The 17,553-nt window shown below is 37.7% G+C and overlaps 1 protein-coding gene across 22 annotated transcripts in view; it reads left to right on the top strand.

Annotated features, from left to right (window-relative positions):
* Positions 1–17,553, top strand: part of PLEKHA5 (pleckstrin homology domain containing A5) — a 202,009-nt gene that overhangs the window by 134,580 nt on the left and 49,876 nt on the right. For 9 of the 22 annotated variants that reach the window (XM_036019279.1, XM_036019277.1, XM_036019276.1 and 6 more), the window contains 6 exons: positions 502–617; positions 910–927; positions 4,226–4,690; positions 11,198–11,663; positions 14,373–14,456; positions 16,937–17,056. In XM_036019279.1, the coding sequence (XP_035875172.1) occupies positions 502–617; positions 910–927; positions 4,226–4,690; positions 11,198–11,663; positions 14,373–14,456; positions 16,937–17,056 (1,269 nt within the window). Of the gene's footprint in view, positions 1–458; positions 618–909; positions 928–4,225; positions 4,691–11,197; positions 11,664–14,372; positions 14,457–16,936; positions 17,057–17,553 lie in introns of all 22 variants that reach the window. The other 13 variants (XM_028531889.2, XM_036019278.1, XM_036019287.1 and 10 more) reach the window with 4 other exon arrangements.

Below are 17,553 nucleotides of genomic sequence, written 5' to 3'. Positions count from 1 at the left end.
TAGTACACTTCCCGTTACCTCTTGCTTATGTTTGCACACAGGTGTTTCTAAGGATTAGACACATAAAACCGCACATTTTGAGGACTAAAGGAATGACTAGCAAGGGGAAAATAATATGCTGTGTACATTTTGATTACTTTTGTTGCTGGTTGCTCTGGGACGTTTTTTAATAAAATGGTATGAATTATAGAAATGGAAATTGCTAGGGATTTGAACATGGAACAGGCACAACTAAGTGCTTCTTTTTTTACCTTTCCTTCCCATTCACTTTTTTTCATTATAAAAGAAACATTATAAAGTTAGGAGGGAAAAATTAGTATTTATATATTTTTCAAGATCGAATTATATTTTTCCCAAGTCATTTAATTCTCTATCCGTAGATAAGACAGGTCTGCTCTTCTGAAATGTGATGGTAATGATCTGTGCACAGAGCTCTTAACTTTCTTTTTCCCTTACAGATCCCGTGTTCCTGTTTAAAGTGATCGTGTCATTTTCAATCAGGCAGCCCACCCGAACATGCGGACCTATTACTTCTGCACTGACACGATAAAGGAGATGGAGCTGTGGATGAAAGCCATGCTAGATGCTGCCCTGGTGCAGACAGAACCTGTGAAAAGGTAACAGCTTGTAGGGGAAATAACGGTGGTTTCCACTTACATTTGTTCCATGCCTTGTAAGTATGTCATTGTCACAATGCATACCATTTAGTAGTCAGGGAATGAGGTCATTTCTTTCTCAGAAAACAAGGATTAATTCATGTCCTCTATGAAATCGATGCCCCTTTAGTTAGTTGGGAGTACCGCCTGCATTTTTATTCCACCTTCCCCCTCTACTCATTTTTCACCTATCAGTGTACTGAGGTGAATCCAGAATTCTAACATTCAAACTGAATGTTCTTTCTTCTTACAGAATTACCTTTAATTTCCGGTAAGTACATTTTTTTAATTGTTATCTTAAAACTTCACAAGATTGTGTTCTTTAAGGTCCTAATTCTTAGGAAAAAGTTTATATTCGTGAAGTTAATTTTACTGTGGTTTTCAAAATATAGTGTATATTTTTGAAGTTTAATAAATTGAAATAAAATTTTGTGATGAGTTCTGTGTCCCCACCCCCACCCCAGCATTTCCTGGTTAATTCTGATTGTTTTATGATGAAGGTCTCTAGAAAACAGATTAGCAAACATTTAGATTATGTCTGAATATATCTCTGGATGAATTCTTCCTTCTTTTTTTTGAAACTTCATTACTTAGGTTCTTTCATAATATAAATAAGACCTGTGTGATTTTTCCCCCTGCTTGAACTTGGACCATTTCAATATTAAACTGTATTACATTAAGAGCTAGTGAGAAGAAATCTGCTTCTAAAAATATGTAAATAGCAGCTGAATAATGTGCTTTAAATATTCCTATAATTTGAAGAAAAATGTGTGATAAAGTTTTTTTTTCCCAGTCAGTGATAATTGAGTACATATTATAAGGAGAATACTAACTTATAATTTTGGGTTTTTTGGGGGTTTTTTTTTTTTCTTCTCAGAATAAAGGGAATTGTTAGTATAAATCTTTAGTCTTTTTGTGTATGTGCATATATAGTCTTATAACTTATTGGTTAAAAGACTTAAGTTGATGCTGTATGTTTGTTCTTCGAAACAACAAGTCCAAAGTACCTTAACCAGCCACGGGTGATTGCTCTATGGGAAAGTATGGAGAAAAAAGAAGGAAGGCCAGGGTTGAAGGGTAGGGCACATATTTTTAAGAAAAACCACCTCAGTCATATGCATATTCTAGATTGAGAGCAAGGGATTCCATTTGTTAAAATGACTGGAAGGACATAACCATGAGGTGCTCAGCACTGATTGCTAAAGAAAATAATGCAGGTGAAAAGAATTCATTTGAAGATCTTACCTGTAATTTTCACTTCAGAGTAAAACTGTTAGGGAATTATTTTGAATACAGGAATCAATATAATTAAAATGTTTGCCGTCCAGATAATTTCAGCATTATATGTTGTGCGTGCCTCAGGATTTTAATTAACTATTCTTTTCTGATACTTTGCATTCAAAAAACCAAAAATCACTCATAATTTAGGTTGGTGAAGATTAAAGTCAGTATTTTCCTGTGATTTCTGACAACCTACTGGTTGACCGTGTGCCCGTAACAATTTTTGGCCAGTTGTGTGGAAGTGATTTGCTTGGTTAGCCAGGAATCACTGACCACCACCCTGTGTGCATAGCCTGGTGTCAGTCACCGTTACCATGTAAAAATTACTTTTTATTCTACTTCCAGCCATTACACTGTTATCCTACCTGTTCATATTGTTATTAAAATTGAAGGTACCTAATTGTTGTCATAGGTCATTTAATTAGTTTTGGGAGATTTCTTTTTTTTTTTTTTTTTGCTTAGTTTTAGGGTAATGGGCTTTCCTATATGGCCAGAGTACATAAAAATATTTATTAGGGCATATTACCTAGGAGATAAAGCATAGGGTTTTTAACTAGATAGTTCAGTTCTTCTGAATTCGTAGAGTGTTTGACCTGCAGACGACGATAGCTTAGTCCCCTCCTCTGCAGATCGCTGACATGCACATACAGAACATATGGAACAATACAGGCATAATACACATTCCCCCAATTTCCATCTCTGAGTTTATTGTCCATTTACTGTATTTCCCTGTATCTTCTGTGATAACTTAAATGTCACTTTTTAAAAGTAGATCACAAGTTTCACATTGTTTATGTTATCCTAGCATACATGTTTGAATCAGTTTTATTCCACTTAGAGAAAAGTCAGCATGTGACTTTTTTTATTACATTTATTAAGTGATAAATAAAGAGAAAAAGGCAGTACAGGTCTGGTTTAAAATGTAGCTTTAGGTAGGCTACAAGTAACTAAGTTTAAAAATATCTTTTCAGACATTTGATATTCAGTGTTAAAAATCCCCTCCCTGCCTCCAAATTTAGCAAGGATGGACGTGCGTTTTGTGTAAGTCTTCTCTGTTGTCTTTCAAGGGAGAGGAGCTCCGTAGCATATCTTAGTAAACTTGCTCAATTATCTAATACTGCTTTCAGCCTAGATACCATAAGTTTTATCTAACCTAAATATCTGGCTAGTCCGTGACTTTGCTCTAAGACAAATAGTCCTGTTTCATCTTTGGCTCACCGATCATATGCAGACTACCCTTCTGTAGCTGTATATTATGGATTATTTTCTACACATCTCTGAAACTGGCAGCAGTGACACACTTAGGACTCAATATGAAAGTTTTTATGCATTATAATGTGGCCAGTCCCTGAGAGACTTCCCAGTGTGGCTTGATCTTGGCAATTTCATGCAGGTTCAGACACTCGGCTTGGTCTTTTCAGAGCCTGGAAGTGACTGATCTCAGGGCAGCTGATTCTCATCAAAAAGACCTAGCTATAGCTAGCAACTGGAATGGTGAGCAGTAAACCGTCCAGTGGTCCAGACATACACTGTAAGCAGCACATTCTTCTGGTGAGAGGTGGACTTGGGGTGCCAGATTCTAATCAGAATTGCTTGATGAGATGGAGTGATAATGGTAATAATGTCTGTGGCAGCTGCCTATTCCTCATAACAGCCTATAACCTTGGTGCTACAGTTCCCCACTTACCTAAAAGGAGATTGAGGCACAGTCAGTTTCTACATCTGGCCCCAAGACAGACAGACATGGCTAATAAGAGGTAGAGCTGGGAGCTGAATATGTGCATTCGGCTCCAAGAGCTATTAACCGAAACTCGGGTCCTCTTAAATACAAACAGAGTTGGTTAGTCATGTGGTCCAGATCTTTGGTAGCACCAGGCTATAATTTCCTGGTGGAGTCATTTCCACAAACCAAACTCATGATTGTCTCATGATGAGCTGACTTTCCTGGCTAGAAGCCATTTTGTTTATTTCAAGTGACTAGATGCTATGGTCCTTCAAGTGTGGAATTTGTGGTTTCACTGCGAAAGGGCAATCTTATGTGCTTCATTTCCAGATTTTTAATGGTGGGGACACTTACCACCTCACTTTTTACCCTCCAGTGCTTTATACACTGTATGCTTTGTTGCCTACCACAACCTTGGGGGTTTGTGCAGGCCTGTCCTCTGTGACCCTTTCAGGTTTTTTTCTAAAATAAAAGGTAATTTTACATTTTTTTCCTAGATTGAATCCCAGAAATAATATGTCTGTTATTTCATCTGATTTGCTATGATTTTCTTCTCTGATTTCAGAGTGGACAAGATTACATCTGAAAATGCACCAGCTAAAGAAATCAATAACTATCCCAACCACAGAGTGCTCATTAAACCAGAGGCCCAAAATAACCAGAAAAACAAGGAAATAAGCAGAAATGAAGAAAAAAAGGCATTAGAAGCTGAAAAATATGGATTTCAGAAGGATGGTCAAGATAGACCTTTAACAAAAATTAATAGTGTAAAGTTGAATTCTCTGCCATCTGAATATGATGGGTCAACATGCCCAGCTCAGACTGGACACTACAGGCCAGTCAATGTGAATAGTTTAGAGAACAAAACTATCAATGTGAGCCTGGCAGATCTTAAAGGTGGAAGTCAGCCAAATACAGGGCCCTCACACACAGAGGCTGACCGAGTCATACAGAGAACCAATTCGATGCAGCAGCTGGAACACTGGATTAAAACCCAGAAGGGGAGGGGTCATGAAGAAGAAGTCAGGGGGTAAGTATCTTGTTTTTACATGTTATAAACCCAGGTTTCTTTCATGCTGTGTTGGTGGAGATCGGTTTCTAAGATACCAATTAAAAGGATTCATTTAGCCCTGGCTGGTATGGCTCAGTAGATTGAGTGCCAGCCTGTGAATCAAAATGTCACCAGTTCACTTCTCAGTCTGGGCACATGCCTGGGTTATGGGCCAGGTCCCAGGTTGGGAGTGTGCAAAAGGCAACTGATCAAAGTTTCTCTCCGTTTCTCCCTCCCTTCCCCCCTCCCTTCCCCTCATAAATAAAATCTTTTTTTTAAAGTATTCACTTACATTGTAATTTAGATATTATAGTTTCATTACTGTATCTTTTTATAGTAGTCAAATATAAGTGTTTTTTTCTCTGTTTCCCACCGTTGTCATCCAACTGTACTAATCGTGATGAGCAGTTATCCTCCCTTGGCCCAGCCCAAGAAAAGGTTTCAGTTGTGGGCAGAGATTTTGTTTGTTTGGGAAGAGGAAGCAGGGACTGGCTGCCTTCTGTCAGTAACTTGTGCAGCCCGATGCAATGCAGAGATCTGAAATAAGTGACAGACACAGTAATGGCTTATGCTCTCCAGTTCTCCATCTTCTTTCCTTCTCAACTCATACTGCACATGACTACGTATTGTATTTATTCATTCCTGCGCACACTAGTTCCATCACACTTCATGTTAAGTACTGTGTACTAACCATGGGGCCAGAAAGTAAAATGAAAAGGCGTAGTCCACATTTCTCACAGAGGCTCTTATCTAGGAGTGGAGAAAGGGAAATGTACAAGTGCAGTGTATCGTGACCATGGAGGAAGAACAGGATGCTATAAGACCACGTTTCAGGGACCACAAACACAATTTAAGCGTTCACGAACACCTTTCTGGAGGAAGAGAAAACAGTTGACATATGAAGGATAGTGTGCTTATGTTAGTTTAGATGCGCAGGACCCCAAATTAGAGAGCAGGGAAAGGATATCCAGTATGGCTCAGGTGCAACTGCTGTGGTGCCAGACGAGGAGCAAGGCTGGAGAGGTGGGCTGGAGTAGATGCATTCAGGTTTGTGTTTCAGAAGGATGAGTCTGGCTGCAGAATCTGGAGAACGAAGTGGAGGACGTTGAAAAGCTATTGGAGTAAGTGAAATGAGGAGAGGAAGGCGATGTGTTCAAGCTTTAACTGACAAGTCTAGTTGAGTGTTCGAATGGGCTTGATTGCAAACTATTCTCACTAAGTCTCATTGGAGTGATTGGGCAAAATCAAGAAAGACTCCCTGGTCTTGGTTGGGCCTGAGACGTGAAGGGTTGTCTGGTGCCTTTTACTGCATAGAAAAGATTTGGGAAGAGAGAAGGTCATGAATGATTTAGACAGGTTAAATTCGAGGTACTGGGTGTTCTGTATTTCTGAAGAGAGATCTGGACTTGAATGAGGTTGCAGCATCCTCGTTATATCACAAGTACTGAAAGGTAAGGATGAGAGTAGATAAGTTCATCTGGCAGGAGGCTGGATAAAATAAAAATTCTAAGGGAAAACCTGAAAGAATACTTATATTTAGGGGAGTAGGGTGTGGTCCACAAAGAAGAAAATGAAGGCCAGAGGATATGGAGGAAAAGTAGGTGCCTGTGGGATGATAAAATGTGTCATTAGTCAGGAACTTGATGATGCAAAATTTTTTAAAATGCTCCAGTGCACTAGTGTACACACATAAAAATTAACTGAAGAGTTATTGTAACTCTTACCTCTCAGTAATAGAAAGCCAGAAAACAATGGCATTAAAGTTTTGATTAAATGAAGATGAACTGGTTTTAGTAGTGAAACTCCTGAAGTACAGGAAAGTTCAAGCAATTTGCTGAGACTTTGCAAGTCTCTCTCAGCAGTGCAGCTCAGAGGCCCGGGTGCACTTGGCTTCGTCCTTTGTACTCACGACCATGGCTGCAAAAACCTCCTCCTGTGATGTTTTATTCGCTTCCCTACTCTTCTTTCTCTCCCTCAGTGTTTACTTGCCTAGTTTTCCCAGAGGAGAAATGTGAGAAATATTTCCTATTTCAGAAATAAAATTTGATTAGATAGAAGAGAAGCCAGAGGTAGTTCTGGGAAGAAGGAAGAAAGAAAAAGAAAGAGAGGGTGTTTGGAAATACTTATTAAGGTTATAATCATTTTCAGGGAAACAATAATAAAAATCCCAGCAAGAAGACTTGCAGAGTCTGCACCCAGCATTAAATCTCACTTCTGGAAGTTCTTTTTAAAATTGTTGAGCATAAAGATTAGTTTCCAAGCACTTTTAGGTCCCTTGATGGATATAGCTAACATACATAAAGGCTTTTTGTGACTCTTTTCTTTGAAGGCAGACCTGCAGCATTGAAGCCTCGTCTCAGGTTATTCCAAGCTCAGGTTTTCTCTGCACTGCTCTTCCAACTTCGGGTTCACTGGCCAGTGTCCAGTTTGGCTCATGGAGATATATCATCAACATTACTCTACAAACCTCATACTGAAAAAAAATAGTTGTGATGTTTTATAATGAAATAATTTTTATTGGTGAAAAGAAGCCTAATTTATTTTGTAAAACTTTTTGAAAGGCTGGCTTTTATTGTTAAAGTTCTGGGAGAAAGAAACCAGGTTTAATGTGTAGTCAAATAGTAGACCCCTGCGTCTGTGAACAGAGCGTTAACGTGTCCTTGTGAGTGGCAGCTTGTGAGTGGCAGGCACTGTTGCAATGAGAGGTGCCTTACGCCATTGTTCTGCATGGCAGAATCACAGGGGCTGGGTTTTCATGGTGCTTGACAGGCAGCTGCTGGTGAATGGAACACTAAACCTGATGAGGGAGCTTACAGTGTGCATTTCTTAACGCTTTCACTTAAAAGTAAATCACATTTTTGCTGAATTTGAATTTCTTTGGGGAAGACCACTGAAGGAAACTGCAGTTTTGGAAAAACAGGTCTCAAAATGCTAGATAGTAGTATATGGGATAAAAATAAACTCCCTTGATAAATAACCTATTTTTAAAAAATTCCTCAAAAGTGGTCCCCAAAATGGCAAAAGAGCCTTTTCAACTTTGTAGCCATTAATTAGTCAAGCTTAGTCGACATCAGCCTGTGTTAATGACCGTAGATGGGGTTACGGGTCAGACTCAGCATGCATTTCTGCAGCAGGGTGCAGCTCACACATTATGCGTGCTTCAGAGCCCTGGCAGAGGTGTTTGGTGTAATTATAGTTTCTGAACTGGAATTTAACATTAGTTTATATGCAGTTTTCAGTGTAGTTTAGATTGACAGTGGTACGCCCCTTCCTTCCATGATTATAAAAGATTTTTTTCACATGTTTTTAAACTTGATATGAAGTTTGTATCATTAATATCTGTATATGCACCTATGATATAGTTTAGTGCCCAATCCAGAGCCTTTTGTGTATCAAGGTCACTATAGTTACATCTTGAATTTATGAACAAGTAAACCAAGGCATGTGGGGATAAATTACCTTAGTATTAGGGCAGAATTTCGTGGCTGGAATCAACTTTTCCCTGGCTGACAAGCTTCCTATGCAGACAGCCCTGGGTTGCCAATTCTGAGTTTTTTTCAGTCCCTGGCTTTTTCTGTTTGTTTTTTACTTTTTTTAACTGGTATTTTTTTTTCCTGTTACAGTTGTCCCAATTTTTTTTCCCCTTCACACCCCTCCACCCAATGCACTCCTCTCTCCCCCAGTCAGTCCCCTCTCCGTTGTCCATGTCTGTGTTAACAGAGGAGATGGGGGAACAGGGAGGGGACCGTGCAGAGGAAAAGTAGGATGGACACGTGGAAGGAAAGCAGCAAAGCACTGAACTTTCTCTGCTGGTTATATCAAAGCGCCCGGTACTTCAGCCCCTTCAGCATCAGATGGTGGGCCTTGCCGAGTGTTTCTTGTCTCAGAGGGCTTCGTTCAATTTCGAGCAAGCCTGTTTCTACTGTTTTCAGTAGAAACATAGAAAAGCTAAGGAACAATCAGTATAATGAAGAAATTTAATGTAGGGAAAAGGTTGAAAGAATTGGAAATATTTTGAACACAGAATAAGAAAAGAGATCATATATTAGAGCTATATAACATAACTTAGTAATGAAATCATCTTCTAGATGAGAAAACCAAATCCCCCCAAAATATTCAGTTGGCCAGATTTTGTTAGCATAGGAAAGATTCTAGAGTATGTCTCTTCTGGTTTTGGGGTGTCTTTATTTTTAATTAAGTCATTGCAACAGCAAAAGGTTTTTGGTTTTGTTTTTTGTTTTGTTTTAATAATTACCATACTTCTGGCAAAATTTAAAAATAGAAGGATCGGTTTACTTTTTCATTAAATCCAAAAGTTGGGGAATCATTGGCATATGAAAACAGTGCTGCGTAAGGAAATCAGAGGCCTGCACTCTGCTTCCAGCTGGCGCAGGGACTCCTAGCCCCAAGTGGTTAAAGGAGTATGATCTCTTGATCTGTTCCCCACCCTGTCCTCTCTACCTGTCTCCCTCAGACACACTCCCTCTTCTCTCTCTCTCTCTCTCTCTCTCTCTCTCTCTCTCTCACACACACACAGTTATATTTATATAACTATATATAAATAATTTTCCAAGTCCCAGAAGGTGTAAGTAATTCGTCAAAGTCTCTGTACTTAGTAGAAAAGCAAGAGACAAAACTTGGCCTTTCTGATTTCTGATCAACTGCTTTTTCCTACTTCGTTCTTTTTCTACTGTAGTGTTTTATTTTTCACGGCCTTATCTCTTTCGTGGGTGCTTTAAGCCACAAACACAAGACTTTCTCTGGTTTGTAGAAAGGTAGCATAATTTTACTGCGCCAGTAGGCACAAGTTGTGTGGGGGTTTCTGTGAGCATGCCTCATAGCCCAGTCGCTCCTAACTCATTATATCTGGTCACAATGAAATCTTTGTCTTAGGTGACTATTTATGTGTTGTAACTGGCAACAAGTCTCTGGGTCCAAAGAGAACTCTGACATTCCAGATTCCCAGATTCTTCAGAGAACGGTCAAGTAACATCCACATCAAGTTAGACATGGGAGACCCTCTCTTTGTAATCACCAACATCTTTGGCGTTTTAATACCCCATAGGTGGCAGCAAATAATTAGCAATTATGCATGCACACCTCCAAAATACTCTCATTGTCCAAAAATACAGGAGAAAGGCCTTAAGCAAATAGTGAAAGAAGAGATCCGGATGCCTGAGTTAGTGGGGTCTCCGTTCTCCTGTGCGCGGTGCGCCAGGTTGCAGCACATTTGCCGACACTGCGCTGCAGACGTGAGCCCCTGGGGATGACAGCACAGTGGATGCTTGTAGTTTAATAGTCGTTCTCTTTAAGCGAGATTTTGGTTTTGTTAGGAAAAGATTATGTTTGCTTTTAGAATTTGAATTGTAATTGTATCTTATACCCACCTCTAGAGGTAATGGAGAGACGAATGCTTACTTTATTTAAAATTTTTAACTGACTTTTTAAAATTCTTTTTATGTAATAGACCTGACCCATCATGAAGTTAGCACAGGATGTTTTTGTATACTCCAAAGAGTGTTTTTATCAAAACGTCATTTTTTTATTGTAAACCGAAATCTTATTTTATTCTTTAATCTTAGGAATACTTAGTAGTATACTATTATATATCCATATCTAAAATTTTAATATTTTGTAAGAACTTTATTTTAGGTAATGTATTTGAAGAATTTTTATATTGCTTTTAAATCATCCCCAAAATGCAGATAGCACCCATCAAATGGAAAATTAATTTCTACACCAGAAGCGCCGTAAAATTCCTTAGATTTGCAGTTTTATGTCTGAAATGTTATGGTGAAGTATTTTGTCTTTAAATTTTGATTCTTAGCTTTAAGTCATGTTTATTTTTCAAGTTAAGAAAAGCAGTCAAGGGAAATTACTTTTTTAAACCCCAAATGTGCCAATGTGCCCCTTCCATGGTCACGCCGTCTGAGGGAAGGGTTGCGCCGGAGCAGTCGCGCGGGCCTGCAGTGGTTCGATCCTGCCCTCGGGCTCCGCGGCCCGACTCCGAACGCCGGTGTTCCATCCGTGACCGGAAATCCATGTAGCTGTTCTCGCGAGATGTGTGGGAATGGGATTCTAGGACGTACATAATGTCTATATACATTATATATATGTATATAACAACAAATACGGTGTGGAGACAGGTTTGGGATTAGATGGTGAATATTTCTAGCTCTAAAAAAAGTACAAATATTTTTTTGCTTCTTTAAACCAAACTGTACATTGTGCAGAATTAATCGTCTTTGATGTAAGTGACGTAGATGCTGTTTAGTTAATGTATTAAACCCATCAAATTAAATGTCATAAAATGATTTAAATGTTTTCCTTAGTAACTTATACCTTACACAATATTTAATATTTTAATCTTTTAAAAAGCAAGTCCTAATATATATTTTAGTGACCAGAAGGAAAAAATGTAGCCTAATTTAGAATCTGGAAAGCAACTTTCTCCTTCATTTTTACATTTCAATTCTTTCACTTTAGAGTAATCTCTTACCAAACATTACCGAGAAATATGCCAAGCCACAGAGCCCAGATTGTGGCCCGGTATCCTGAAGGTTATAGAACACTCCCAAGAAACAGCAAGACCAGGCCCGAAAGTATCTGCAGTGTAACCCCTTCCACTCACGACAGAGCGGTAGGATCTGGAGCAGAAGAGAAGCGAAGATCAATGAGAGACGACACGATGTGGCAGCTGTACGAATGGCAGCAGCGTCAGTTCTATAATAAGCAGGGCACCCTCCCTCGTCACGGCACTCTGACCAGCCCTAAAACCATGGTTAACATTTCTGACCAGACAATGCACTCCATTCCCACATCACCTTCCCATGGCTCGATTGCTGCGTATCAGGGGTACTCCCCTCAACGAACCTACAGATCGGAAGTGTCTTCGCCAATTCAGAGAGGCGATGTGACGATAGACCGCAGGCACAGGGCCCACCACCCTAAGGTAAAGTGTCGGTTCATCTTGTGTTCACTACTTGATGCATTCTGGGTTTGGTTTGGTTTGGTTTGGTTTGGTTTGGTTTGGTTTTGCAGTACACTATTTTAAATGTGAGATAAGAAAATAGGGAGGAGCAGTCAAGGCAGCTCCTTTAAAAAAAAATTAAGGAAGAATATTCTGCAATGTCAAAATCTCATGTATAAAACCTAAGCTTGCAACGCTGAATCTCTCAAGAGCACGGAAACAGTGTTTTTTGTTTTTTGAGCATATGCATTATGCATTCGTCTCTGCCTGATAACATATCTCAGCTTTCCTTGTACTTAGGACCACATGCATTTTTATTGGCTCTTCCCTCACTTGCAAATTCTACACCTGCCCTTACTAGCATACCTGCAAGATTGCATCAGGTGCATCCTTTTCTTTGCTAAGATAAAGGTGCTGACCTCATCTTCTAACTATCTGAATATATGGCAAATGGAAGTATCTCCTTAGATACCCAACTAAATATCAGAAATGCTTACTGGTTTAATACTTTTAAAACATTAAGATACAGAGACCATGTTTTAATTGGTACCTTAAGTTAGTTAAAGCACTGCTTAGTAGAGTATTAAAAGTGAATTCAGAATGCTCAGTATTGGTCAGCTTTTCATAATGTTGAAGCAATTGACCAGGTACCCTGCATGCAGCCAGTTCTCCAGTGTCTTAAAATGAAAAGGAATTTTCCTGTGATTTTCTTTTTAGTTTTAAAGAATTTCTTGCTTTGTACTATTTTCAAATGTACTTTTTCTTATCCTTGTAACAGGCTGAATCTTTCAGTTACATCTTTGCATACAGCATTTGCTTAGTTTTGCCATAAGTAAGAGCTAGAAATTAATAAGTCAGTAAGAAATTTTCTGATTGGAGGATGTTTTATGTGCTCCCCCACCAAAAAAAAAGCTCACTTTGAACTTCATTGTCACAAAGTTTCATAGTTTGTCACCCTGCACACCCAGAGGCAAATCATATTTGATAAAAAAAAAAAAAAAGTGACAGCATTTAGGAGAAATCTAATTGAATACAACATAACTGTGTGGTTGGAAAGTGTTCTTATGTTTATTAGTATTTTTCATATTCTTAGCCAAAATTTACCATCTGTTTTAACAGTAAATATGAGATGAATGTGTGCTCTCTATCCAGTTCCCAATTAACTCCTCCTCCCAAAAAACTTCTCCAGCATTGCCAATTTTTCTTTCAAACAGTCTTTCTTGATGTTATCAGTGTTTCTTAAAGTATGGTCCATAGACCTGTGGGAGCTGGTGGTATCCCTGAGGATCTCCATGATCCTTTCAGGGCATCTGCATGCAAGCCCCAAACTACTACTACTACTATTATTACTAGGCAATTTTTCACTGTTACCATTTTCTAATAGTGCAAAAGCAACAGTGGGTAAAAATAGTGGCACCTTAATCTAAATCAAGGGAGGGGCTCCCAGCTGTGAGAAAGGTCATAATGGGCCTCACTTAAGAATCCCTTTGAGAAGGGCCTAGTTAAAGAACAAGTACAAATGGCTCATGGACATGGACAACAGGGTGGGGATTGACTGCGGGAGCAGGGTGTTGGTGGGAAGGGGAGCAGGGGAGAGCAATGGGGGAACTGGGGGAACTGTAACAGAACAACAATAAAAAAAAAGGAAACAAATCTTCAGAAAAATCCCTTTGATGAAACAGTAAGGGATAATTCTAATATTTTAATACTCGGTGATTGAAATAGGAAATATACTTTAAGCATTTCTATTGCATACCAAAGTTCTAATGGTTGTCTCACTCACATAAAGACACTTGAATGATTGTATGAGTTGCAAGCTGAACTAGCTGCTTTTTGCATGAAACACCATTTTTACTTGAAAGAACAAATGACAGACTAGTTATTCAGACTTAGCAATTGACAGACACTTCTCAAAGTAAAATGTTAGCCTGTCTCTTCACGGAAAACTGCTGGCAGTACTTGTCACTGATATGTGTCAACATTAAAAACATCTGCATAACTTATTGAACCAGTATTTTCCACACAACCAATGTTTGATACTATAAAATCATAAATAGGTAGGAGATTGATTTAAAAGTGCATACAGACTAATGGATGTTGCTGTAATGATATGAAAAGCTGTTTTTATTGATATAGTTTCAGATAACAGTTTGCAACTAACCTTTCAGAAAATACCACTTTTCAAGTTTCAGTGTAATATCAAGGATAAATATTATATATAATACAATTATCTTAAAAAGCTATAAAATTCTCTTCATATATATGTATATATATATATGGAGGGTAGATTTTCTTGGTGTACTTCCACTGAAGAGATTATCATAACAGATTGAATATAGCAGCAGATATGAAAAATCTAGCCAAACATTAAAGAAATCTGCAAAACTGTAAGACGGTACTAGTCTTGTCACTAGTTTTTTGTTTTTTGGTTTTTTTGTTTTTGTTTTTTGTTTTTGTTTTTGTTTTTTTTAAGGACATAAAAAGGTCCTGAGACCGATAAGTTTGAGAACCACTGAGCCAGACCGTGGAGAATTACTCTGTTGGCATCCAAATTTTAGACAAGAAATTTTAATACCTATCTTTTCATAAGCACTAAGAGTAAATTTTAAGTGGTACTTTACAATATAAATATAAGATTTGTCATCACTAATGTTGACCACAGAAATTTATATTGTGCCTTTATTTTTGTAGCATGTCTATGTGCCTGACAGAAGGTCAATGCCAGCTGGCCTGACTTTACAGCCTATTAGTCCCCAGAGCCTCCAAGGCAAAACAGTGAGTATGATACCTTTCTTCACCATAACATGTTTTATTTATGTGCGACACATAGTAGCACATATCTGATACAGCTTTCAAGTTTGAATTTTCAGACCAATGCCTTCCAAAGAAAAACCTGTACTATTTTTGTGGAAGAGATGCTCATAAGAAGAATTTGCAGTCGTGTAGCCATTTCAGAGTCTTACTGAATAATTCTCCCTAAATGTCTGACTGCCTAAATATAAGATTATATTTTCAAGGTTAATGCTATAACCTGGGTGGATTTTTTTTTATTTCATTGGATGTTAATTCCCTCATCTTTAAAACAGAAGTTGGAGTAGTTCATTAGTGGAACAAATTCAGCAAGCAGCCACATGTAGTCACACTACAAGCCTATTAAGAAATTTCTCCTGTGGATTTTTAGATAGATTAACTACTTAAGAGCAGACTAGAAACTAATTTACATATTTATGAAAAGAAAGAGAGACTATAAAAATACTTAACCATTATCATTTTATTTTTAGTGTTAAACTTCAAATTGAGAAGGAGTTATATTATCGGTACAGTATTACTCTTGAAATTAAGAGAAAAGATGACTTTTTATTACTTCATTTTACTTTAATGGCATTCTTTTATCAGGGGAACTATGCTTTAATATCAGTAGGTAGTTTTACTTTCTGTGAAGATGTGATTTGAGGACCTATATAGGTGTTCCTTATTTAAAATTCTCTTTCTACTGTAATCGAAACAAATTCATCTAACATGTGTTTTGCAAACATTCTTTTATCTTTTGCATACTTAGATATAAGGAAGATTTCCTGGCTTTAAACTACTTGCTGTTTATTTTTCAAGTTTAAAAATACTGCTTGACTAAAACTAAAAACTTTTAAATGCTGGGATTTTAAAGTATTAAATTGTGAATCTAACAGACATTGATTTATCATAAGGTAATGCCTAATATACTACAAAATTTTCTCTTATTCCTTGCTCCCTCTAGTGGATGTCTAGGATAAAATTTTATTTACCACCAACTTTTGAGGGAGTCGAATGTGCCTCTCTTTATTTTGCCTCACAATTCAAGTCTTAGAAACTTACTGGAGTATTTCACCCTTTTGGAAATATCTTTATCTTTTTAACTGCATAAATAACAAAGCAGAGTTTCAAGACTTCTCCTTTTGGTATTTCTGTCAAATAGCACTCGAGGTCTTAGAATATTTAATACCTTACCCCAGCCTTCCCTCTCCCTAGCTGGGCCTCAAGGGTTTGATCACAAGACATGGACTGCTCACAGCCATGAGGTCCCAAGATGGGGTTGGCATCAGATCAAAAGCAGCTCTTCTTTTTGTTATGACATTTCTTCTTTAAGTCAACACACACACACACACACACACACACACACACATTCTTACACTATTTACTCTAAAAGACTCTTATCTCATCTGTACCCTCAGTTTTATCTCAAGAATCCAGTAGTAACTGGTTTATTTACTTCTGACATATTTCTCCCCTGAAGGCCCAAGTTTTTAATGTAATTATAAATAATAGTTTAAAATCTGTCCCTAAAAAAATAGTATTAATAAGAAGAAAGAGCAACAGGAAATGAACAGAGTGGAGGAGAACTAGGATAATGCTGTCAGCAAAACAAGTCAATCTCAGAATGCTCTGTGGCCTGGAAGTTTTACTATCTTATAGCTTACAGCTCAGCCAGTGTTCATACTTTACTGCTTTCCTAACAAAGGGAAATTTGTCAGATCAGCTTCTTAAGGAATCTTACCTACCTTTGAACGTTTCTTCCCCTTAGGGATCATAGTAACTATCAGGAACCAAAAGCTTTTTTTTCTCCCCAGAAGGTAGAAGGAGGGTTTTATACCCATGAAAACTTTCTATGTGTATTAAATATATGTATATTTTTTAAAAGTCAAAACTGATCTTTTGGTCACATAAAATAACCTTTGAAAGCACTAACAGTGGCATTTAAAAATATAACTGGGAAGCAATGAACAGATCTCAGGTACTGCGTTAAATGATGTAAAGATATTGTCCAAGTTTTCCTTGAATTTTAATCCTTTTTATTTACCTTCTGTTCTCTAAAATGGAGTGCTGGACATGCCAGTATTGTTCTATTAGTGTAAAAGTCTTAGGTGTCATTTTTACACATCTTATTAGAATAATCTCTTAATACCTCTTATGTATAAGTCTTTATGATTTTTTTTGGCATTATGCTTTTTTATACTTAACATTTACATTTCTCTTGTGAGTTCTGAGAAAATGCCTTAATATACTGTCATGTTGCTATATCTTTTAAAGTAACACTGTTCCTTCTATTTCTCTAGATATCTATGCATTTATGTAGGACCTATCATCATAGTGCCTAGGCACTATGTTTGATGTCAACCATAAGAGGAAACTTGCCAAGAAATCTTGGTTTAATGTCTGTCACTTAAGACAACAATTAATCTGTTTTCCACTGTTTGGATTCTTAAATTGTACTCCTTCAGCCAGAGGAGCTTACGCTGCTGCTAATAAAGCTGAGACGGCAGCAAGCCGAACTGAGTAGTGTCCGGGAGCATACGTTAGCACAGCTCATGCAGCTAAAGCTTGAGGCCCACAGCCCAAAGGTCAGCTATGGAGAGATTTGTCTGTGTCTTCTGCCATTGTCATTTATTTTAAGCCACTCATTAACCAGTTTATCAGTGTCATTAGTGTTGAGCATGAGCCCATACCATCATCGCAGCAACAGCATTAGGATCTCCTATTGACCCTTTGAGAATTTACCTGCTGATACATTGTGAAAGGGAGACACAGTAGGATGCGTTTCTTCTTAGACCCCCACCCACCCACTTAGCTACCAACTTTTGATTGTGAGGAAAGAAATGCATAGATACTTAAATTGGGTTATCGTTTACCAAATACTGTCAAATTTCCACATCTGATAAAACAGATATTGAAAAGTCCCAGAATTTGCTGCAAAGTAGTAAGTTGAAAATTGATACCAGTTTTAATAATATTCTCTATTAAATGTTAAAAATTAATTTTAAGATAATTCTTCTATTCTTGACTAAAAAGAATGAACACATGTAAACATTTCTCAAAGGGTTTAATAGCCTCTGATTAT

The sequence above is a fragment of the Phyllostomus discolor genome, chromosome 2 (genome assembly GCF_004126475.2).
Source record: "Phyllostomus discolor isolate MPI-MPIP mPhyDis1 chromosome 2, mPhyDis1.pri.v3, whole genome shotgun sequence".
Taxonomy (NCBI): domain Eukaryota; kingdom Metazoa; phylum Chordata; class Mammalia; order Chiroptera; family Phyllostomidae; genus Phyllostomus; species Phyllostomus discolor.
The sequence above is the reverse complement of the archived record's forward strand: the minus strand, read 5'-3'. Positions and strand labels throughout refer to the sequence as shown.